We start from the raw sequence: 9,489 nt of genomic DNA on the forward strand, positions 1-9,489 counted from the left end.
TACAGACATCTTATAGGAAGATTGTTATATTTAAACATGACACGCCCAGATATTTCATACTCTACACAGCATTTAAGTCAATTAGACCTTCATTTTTTCGAGGTACTTGGCAAATTCCGTGGGAAATTTCTAGTATTATCAAGGATGTGAAATTAGACCTTCATTTTTTCGATGAAGTGATAATTAAACATTGCTTTCGTGAAACCAACAAGGTTGCTGACTTCATGGCTTCAGTTGGACATTCATGTCCAACTCTTTCGAGGTGGTTTGATAGCCGGTGGCTTCAACTTACCTCCCTCATTCGAAAGGATGAGATAGGTTGGTCCTACCCTAGAGGATCAACCTAGTTTTCTTACCTAATAAAAAAAAAATCAAAAAAAAAAAAAAAAAAAAAATTCAATTTCTACAACAGCCACGAGTGCCACACATGTAGGCAGCTATTCATGTTGTCAGATATTTGAAAAAGACTGTGAATTCTGGACTGCATTATCCTGCAAACAGTCCATTAACTGTCACAGCTTACAGTGACTCTGACTGGGGTCTGTGTGCCTTCTCAGCAAGATCTCTCAGTGGCTATTGCATTTTCATGGGAGAATCTTTAGTGTCATGGAAAACTAAGAAGCAAAAGATGGTCAGCAAAAGCTCAGCAGAAGCTGAATACCGTAGTATGTCATACACTGCCAGTGAAATGATTTGGATTAATAATCTTTTATCAGATTTGCAGATTGATGTACCCAAGCCTATTCCTCTTTTCTGTGACAACAAAGCCGCTCAACATATTGCACAAAATCCTATCTTTCATGAGAGAACAAAACATTTAGACATTGATTGTCATTTTGTGCGAGACAAGCTTCAAGAAGGTTTCCTTGTTCCACAGCATGTTCGTACAGGGTTGCAGCTTGCAGACTTATTAACAAAGGCTTTAGGTTCACAGCAACATGCTTTTTTAAGTTCCAAGCTTGGATTACAACAACATAATGCAATCCCGCTTGAAGGGGGGATATGAACTAATATTGATGTAATGCTGATGTAATATATAGTTTGGTTAGAATACAGTTGGTATATGAACCAACATCTGAATTGTAATAACCAACTTTGATCATTTACAATAATAACAACTTCTCTCTCTTACCTCTCTCTATAACAAACTCTCTCAATATTATAACAATACTACAAGCTTCTATATGTTCATCAATGGAGATCATACATCTTCACATGAACCACATCCAAAGCAACTCATATACCCGATTAATAGAGACCATTAATCAGCATTATAAATACATTGTTAAATCCGTTTCACGCTTACAACAGTCTTAAATAAAACCTCTTATTCGCCAAAACATTACACATTACACATTACACCCCTTTAAATTGAGAGCAACTAGTACCAAAACTTAACAAAGAATAGGTAACCCCTATCTTAGAGGACTCCAAATCAAACTCTATAAGATTATCTTCCATTTGTTTCCCACCTATAACAATTGATGTCTTCACATTATTACCTCCATCCAAAAACCCTAAACATCTCACATCATTAGATACCTTTACCATTGAATTATACCCATAAATACTCCATTTACTATTCCCATCTAACACCAAATCAATAACTGGCACCTTGGGCCCGGTTTTCGAACCCGCTATATTTTTCGAGCTAAAACACGTCCCAAACGCGCTAACCGGTCCCACCTTTGTACTATTCATCACGGCCGCCTTAGCGGAAAATGCTTGAACAAGTGTGTTATAAATCGCGGTATGGAGAATCGTGTACCCATTAATGGTACTAAGTTTCGTACCACCTGTTCCGTTTTTGTCGATAGTAAGTAAACTTGAGTCGATTTTAATTGGCGGCCCGTCTACTAAAATCGACTTGACGTTGATGAAATAATCGACCGACGATTTTTCCCTATAAAATGTAACACCAACGTCGATTGAGTTCACAACAAGAGGAGTCGTAACAAATGACTTAGACAAGTCATTTTTATTCGGGGGTAGACTGTATGGCCCACCCCCGAAATAAATTGCACCATTGACACCCGTACTTGACGTGGATGGCAAACAAAGAGCGAATTTACGAGGAACGTTAAACGTCTTCGCTACTAAACTCGGCAATGCCGTGTTTTTCCTAGCTAGGCTTAGGACGCCTTTAGTAAATTGCGACAATCCCTTAAGTTCGCTAATATACCCACAAGCGAACGGGAAATTCGACAATTGTGTTTTCACTAACGTCGACATGCTCGACTTATAAATCGTCACAACATCGGTGATTAAAGGCGCGATAAAATGACCGAAAACATCATCATGGGTGTATAAATACGGACCGTATGGTTCGGCGCCACAAGTTTGGCCTTTAGCTAATAAACAAGTTGGAAAATCGCAGTCGTAGCAGAAATCCTACCCCTACTTTTACTACATCCTACACATTTTTTAACTTTTTTCCACAACTACCCTTCTTAAAAAAAAAAAAATTTCTTCCCCTCCCAAAACCCAATCAATTTGTTAATAATTTGATAATTATCAATCTTAATTCGCACATATCACAGATCTTTTAAATTTTCAATTGTTTATGATTTTCGATTTCCATAAATCGTCACAATGCTAACAAAAACTAACCTGTGTAGCATTTAAAATTAAAATTGGACATAACTTTAGAAAACCTAGTTCACCATTTACGGAATTTTCTTGTTGACAAATTTTTAATTGATCATAAGTGATTTCTCTCAACCATAAACACACGTATTGAGAATTATTAGATGAGATATGAAGAATATGATTGGTGTTGTATAATCTTGAATAGTTCATGTGAATTTGACGCGACAAATATCGGTGCTGGAAATCGATTACAGCAAAACAACGGAGAAAGGGGAGCCGAAACAAGGAGGCCCGTCGTCAATTAGCTAATAGGGCGGTTGGAGGAGCGGCTGGTTGGGGTGGTTGGAGGGGAGGCGGCGGGGTGCAATTTAATTGTTCTCTTTTATCTTTCTTTTAGGGTTCTTTGTTTGTGAGAAATGAAAAGGGTAGATTCGGAATAAGGCGAAAAAATGTGCGGGATTAAGTAAAATTATGTGCGGGATTTAGCAAGTCCCTTAATTTGATACACGGCGCCAATCCGCCACTACCTTACAACAATCTACGTTACGTCAAGATCTAGATATAATTAATCAATTGGTCTCCCTTGTGACGGGTTACCATTTTGTGGCGGATATTTTGTGAGTTAAAATGTTAACAAAATGGTTAGTGGAGAAAGGGGACCACATGAATAGTGTTGCAGAGAGAGAAAAAGTGGGTACTTTATGAGGTAAAATGGTATCCGTCACTCAAGAGTAACGGATATGTGCCGTCACAAACAAGAATTTGTGATAATTAAGTCAGCTGATATTATGGATCGTGTTTCATTACATTGCTCCCTTCGTTTAATAATTTATTTACATTTCACTAAAATACTTATCACTAAATAATATTTCCTCCATTATTTTATATATGACATTTTTGTCTTACGAAGTAAGCCTTTAACTTTAATTTTTATGAAAAAATTCTCTAGAGACTCGATCCCTGCCTCTGGAAATGAAGCAAACTTCTTCACTGGTCGTTTGCCATTTCGTGAAAACATCTGTAACGACATAATTACCGACAGTTAAATCAATTATCTTCGATAAACAGTGGACACCCCGATTTACACCAAAAACAAATAAATTAGTCGGCAGTCTGATATATAGTCTATGATATGATTAATTATTGAAAGTCATTGTCTAAGAGATTTGCTTTCATAATTTGGAAAACAACAACTCTCCTATAGGACCGTCCTATAGCATAGAACTGGCCCAAATGGTGAAAAACCCAAAGTTAACATGTAATTACATTCATATTTCAGTTTTATTTTGATTACTCGATATCTTATAATGAATACCGACATATTTAAATATGCAAGTTATCAAGATAAAGTATTATGTTACCAAAATAAACAATTTTTTTACAGATTTATTAACTTACTTAGTTGGGCTTTGGGCCATTAGGCTAGTCTTTTGCTAAAAATGGTCCTATAGAACAATTTGTGTTTGGAAAATGATATTTAATCCATCGTGTCAGTCTTTGGGCTTAAGAATTTATAATCAACTTTAGAAATGGGCCCATATTTGCGATCACTCACGTAACGTAACATTAGTAGGGTCCAAGCGAAGCCCACTACGTAACAAGTGGTGAATGTTGAAATAGGGGTGTAACCAAGCCGAGCCGAGTTCGAGGTCACCTATGATCAAGATCGGCTCAAATTGTAAAAGTCGAGTCCGAGCCCGAACCCTATTTCAAGTGAAATAGGATATCAGATAATGAAATTTGCAAGTTTTGGATACGGATATCCTATCCGAAATTGGGTTCCGATCGAATATCTGATCCATGCTCTGCCCTACCAAGAGTTATCCATGGTCACTCAAAGTTTGTTCGGTCACAAAAACTTTGACATACAAAAACTCCTAGTCACGGGATCCAAATACGACAATTTTGGGTATTTCGTGCAAAATGGCAAACCTCAAGGGCACCGTGTGTATTTTTCGTCTAATAAATTATTTACGTTTCATTGAAATACTCCTCACTAAATAATACTATACAGATGGAAAGATAGGGAAAATTGGGTTATTTAAGAAAAGTTGAAAAAGTGAGGGGTAAAGTAGGAAAGTTTGATTGGAGCCACATGGATTTAGGTGGATTAAATAGGTATTTGGTGAATGGGTGGGTGGATGGTAAAGTTGTAAATAGTAGTGGATGTAAGGGTAATTTAGTCATTTTTCATGCCAAATATGGTATGTTATCATTGGTGTGATTCGTTCATTTTAGGTAAGTGTTACCATCTGTCTGCATCGGAGGGAGTAGTAAGAACGTAAAGAATTTGTTAAATATGCGGTAGTATATTATCAATGGTATTATTACTATGGACTATTATACTTCCGTTGTCGTCCTGGTTAATAGTTACACTTTTCTTTTCTGAGTATTTCAGTCAATAGTTTACACTTTGCTTTTATAGTAAATAAACCAATCCATGTAGGTGAGGATCATTATATTTCTTCTCATTTCAAGTTGATTTTGATTTTTTAAACAGTTGTAAATTCATTACTTTCTCTTTACCTTAATAATCGTGTATAAAGCAACTGTAAACTATTGAATAAGACGGAGGGAGTATAGTCTATAATCTATCACCTCATCGCTTCACTATGAGGTCAGAGATTCTAACCCGGCCTTGCTTTGGAAATGGAGCAAACTTCTTAACTAGTCATTTGCCATTTGTGAGAACATACGCAACGACATAATTATCCACTGTTAAATCGGTTATCATCGGTGGACAGTGACCACCCCGATTTACACCCAAAACAAATAAAATAATCGGTATGTTATGAAATATTATTATTATATGGATGTCCATATCTTATAGGATTATAGAATATATTATCTTATGGAAACCCTGCTCATTGTATGTGTATATATATATCCCTCATAATGGAATAATAAATAGTTTTGTCTCCCTTACTTTCGCTATAACTCCTCTCTACAATTCTCTCTAATTTTCTCTTCCCTTTATTTCACAACACGTTATCAGTACGAGTCTCTAACCCTAACCTTATTATTCTATACCTGCGTAGAAAAGAAAAAAGATCCATGGGATAGCTCACCCTATTATATCTAACATCTAAATTGCTTTGAGAGGTACGTTATGATTATCCATGCTTATGTTTGATTAATGAAAGATCGGTTTATCTACGAGATTATCCTAACATATAATTCGTTAATTAAGATATGTTTATGTTATAACTGTTTACATATAAAAGTATAATTAATTTAGTATTTATTTGAAGGTTATATGCACAAATCCAATGTCATCATTGTCTTTCATGTTTTGTTAGTCAGACGTTATTTAGTCCATCCACTGTTTGTTAATTATAGTGTGGTAATGATTGTGAATTTGTTTTGCGAAGTTAGCAAAAAGCAGATCGTAGTATTGGGACTCTTATCACATGTACACTCGTAATATTAACTGGCAATTTGACGTGAAATATAAAAGTATAGTTAGATTAAAATTGGGATGAGTCTTTAATCAAACATGCTTACATAGTGGTCAATGTTATTCATGTATATCACGTTAGACCATTGTGTTTTCTTGTGTACATCCTTTCTGTTACGAGTGTAATTCCGGAGCAGGATTGTGACCACTTGGGCTTGTAGAATGATGTCGTTGCTCGTCTCTTCCTTTCACTCTTTCCTGTAAGGATGAACAAACTGAGGGCTCGGCTTGGTACCGAGCGTACTCACTCCGACGCTCAAGTCAGTAAACTTAGAGAGATAAGTTGTATGTTTAACTTGGCAAAGTATATTGTAGAGAGATAAGGGAGTTTATACCAGATATTCCAGTTGGTTTCTCAATGAGAGATGTGGAGTATTTATAGACATTCACCTTTTGTCACGTAGTGGCCAAGTGGCCAAGTGGGGTAGCAGGTGGAAAGACTGTCTTACCCTCGGCCGAGGGACCCATGATAGGCCGGCAGGCCTGGTTGACTCCATGCCGAGGGGACTGGATGTGAGTACACGGATATGCCTCTCGGCCAGCTAGTTGCCAAGCCGAGACCCAAGTGACAGGCCGACAGGCTTTGTCGGTTAGGCTGTTTTTCTCTTGACTTGTTGTCTTTTAGCTTTGACCTTGGTCAATATGTTGACTCGGTCAGCGGGTGCAGAATATGCCCCATCAATTTGCCCCCAGCGTAGTCTATGTCGTGGTATGGACCTTCGATGCGTGTTGAGCGTATTCTGCGCATGTCGAACTTCTTCCTCGGCTTGGTCCTGTTCAGGCCGTACCATATCCCCCCTCCACATCGAATGTGGAAAAGAAAATGACGCTGGCCGAGACCAAGTTTGGGAGTGCCGTGTGCTTTTGATTGCCCCCGGCCGGTGCTGCCAAGCCTGGTTGATCAGCTAGCCGTTGGCAAGTAGATACCAAGGAGCGTGTCGAAGAAGATTCGTCACTGTATGTCGATTGACATTCCGTGGCTGCATGCTTGACACGTGGCCTGGTATTGATTGGTACGCTTCATGGGCTTTGCTCTGATTGGTCCACTGAATGGGCTTTGCTCTATAAATAGAGCAGTGTGCCCCTTATTTTGCTGTGCAAACTTCTTTTTTCTTAAAAAATTTCCTCTCTCTAGTTTTCGAAGAGTTTTCTCTCTCTAATTTTCGAAGCGTTACTCGGCGTAACACTTTCTTTCAAGGTAAAAACAAATTCTTCCCCAACTTTTATTTGTTAAGTATTCGTTTGCCACCATGTCTGTTGCTGACGCTCCAGCTAGTACCTCAACCCCGGGGGGCGAACCGCCGCGTCCCGATGAACAGGAGCCACTGGTTGTCACCCCGGTAGGGTTCGGGGGTCGCAAGTCGCCTTCTCCTGAAATCGATGAGATATATCTCGGGGATTTTGATGATGAGGAGGAGGAAAAGACGCAATCCGATTCAGAGAGGCCGCATTACTTGTGGTATGGCGAAGCCTGCTCGATTAAACCCGATCGCGTTTGGACGAACAAGTTCGCTAGTGTCTCCGGGCCTGAACTTTTCGAAGACCACTACAACTTCGGCAGGGCGTATAGAATTATTGTCCTTGAGGGTGACCAGGCAGTCTGTTGCCCTCCCGAAGGTTGTATAGGCGTGTATATTAGACATCTGGAGTATGGGCTCCGTTTTCCTCTTCATGAACGCGTCTCGGCCATAATCAAAGTCATGAATGTCGCCGTGGCACAACTGCACCTGTTGGCCATTAGGACGATTATTGGCTTCGTATGGTTTTGTCTCTTTAAGGGGGTGGCTCCAACGGTGAACCTTTTCCGCCGGCTCCACCATCTTCGGCTGTCTACCCAAGGCGCCATGGGGTGGTACAGCGTGCAGACCGAGCCGGGTTACGTGACCGTCTCCAAGCTTACATCCTGCAAAGACTGGAAGGGGCGGTGGGTATATGTCGAGGTTCCGGAGGACTATCCACTGCCCCGGTCCTTCCAGCGCCGCGTCAATTTGCGCTGTGAGAGTCAAGGGGAGCATGAAAGATATGTCTCCCGGAATAAGATTAAGATGGACGCCAAAAAGGTTTATCTTAAAGACGACGAAGTGCGGGCAATGAGCATGTTTGAGGCTGAGAAGGATGGCACGCCGAAGGGATGGATGCCCCCGACGCAGATCGTCCTTCAAGACGAGCCGCTTTGCCACGTCGGCCTCATCGGCCCTCGGCCCGGGGGTGAGTGGGGTCGGTATGAGGCCCTCCTTTGCTTTTATGCTTCGATATTTGAGCCTCGGTTTACTTCTTTCGCTTAACTCCTGCTTTGTTTCTTGCAGATCGATTTGGCCGGGATCTCTCTGTCTTCATCCTAAGCAAGTTGGGACTTGACCAGGACATGAGAGTTGTTGAACTGCACCCTAATGCCGCGCCGCGTGATCGCAAGCAGGCCCTGCACGAACTCATGGAGCAGGCGTTGAAAGCAATGGACGTGGGGGCGACTCAAGCAGAGATTGGCGGTAACGTGCCGCGCCGGAGACCAAAAACAACGTCTTCGGCGGCTACGACGTCAACTCCAACTCGATCTCCAATCCCCATAGTCCAAAAAGATAAGGAGGTCGTCAATGTTGACGAGGACATCACCGTTCTGGAGGGTCCTCCTTCCTCTGGTAAGAGGAAAGAAACAACGCCTGCTGCTGCTGTTAGCGAGGCAGGGAAATAGAAGGGGTCAGCCGGCCCTCAATCCAAGAAGTCCAGGACTGGTACGGATCTAACCCATGGCTCGGATTTAGCAGGTTCCTTATGCATTCCAGATGACAGGCTTTCTGATATGTCGATGAATGTTGACATGGACGCTTTGTTCTCACCGAACGGCAATTGGAGAAGCAGCCTGTGCAGACGGGCGACAAAAATGTCGCCGCCGACTCCTTGTCCGAGAAGGCTTCCTTCGTTCAGCTCAGGGCGGATGGCATAAGGTTGGCCAAAAGGCTGGTGAAGTGGGTTGAAGTTGCCGGCACTCATCTTATCGAGCAAGAAAAGCTCGTGGCCCAAACTGCCCCTACGCTCGAACGGCTTAGGCTTGAGCTTGCCGCTTCTAGGGAGGAGGCCGAGAAGACGAAGCAGGACTTCCTGGCCACCATGAAGGACTTCCTCGCTGAGCGAAAGTTTAAGGAGGACGCTGAGAAGGTGGTCCTGGCCGAGAGAGCTAAAGTTGAGTCCGCGTTGGCTGATGCCGCTTGTTCCGGGTGTAATTCCGGAGCAGGATTGTGACCACTTGGGCTTGTAGAATGATGGTGTTGCTCGTCTCTTCCTTTTACTCTTTCCTGTAAGGATGAACAAACTGAGGGCTCGGCTTGGTACCGAGCGTACTCACTCCGACGCTAAAGTCAGTAAACTTAGAGAGATAAGTTGTATGTTTAACTTGGCAAAGTATATTGTAGAGAGATAAGGGAGTTTATACCAGATATTCCAGTTGG

The 9,489-nt window shown here is 41.4% G+C and overlaps 1 protein-coding gene across 1 annotated transcript; it reads right to left on the reverse strand.

Annotated features, from left to right (window-relative positions):
* Positions 1 to 1,228: 1,228 nt before the first annotated feature.
* Positions 1,229 to 3,619, reverse strand: LOC141620968 (putative aspartic proteinase GIP2). The gene is made up of 2 exons (XM_074437702.1): positions 3,554 to 3,619; positions 1,229 to 2,391 (listed from the first exon to the last, which is right to left on the reverse strand). Exons 1-2 carry the CDS (start codon positions 3,617 to 3,619, stop codon positions 1,357 to 1,359), a joined length of 1,101 nt encoding a protein of 366 aa, XP_074293803.1. The 3' UTR covers positions 1,229 to 1,356.
* Positions 3,620 to 9,489: the final 5,870 nt, after the last annotated feature.

The sequence above is a fragment of the Silene latifolia genome, chromosome X, assembly GCF_048544455.1.
Source record: "Silene latifolia isolate original U9 population chromosome X, ASM4854445v1, whole genome shotgun sequence".
Lineage (NCBI taxonomy): Eukaryota > Viridiplantae > Streptophyta > Magnoliopsida > Caryophyllales > Caryophyllaceae > Silene > Silene latifolia.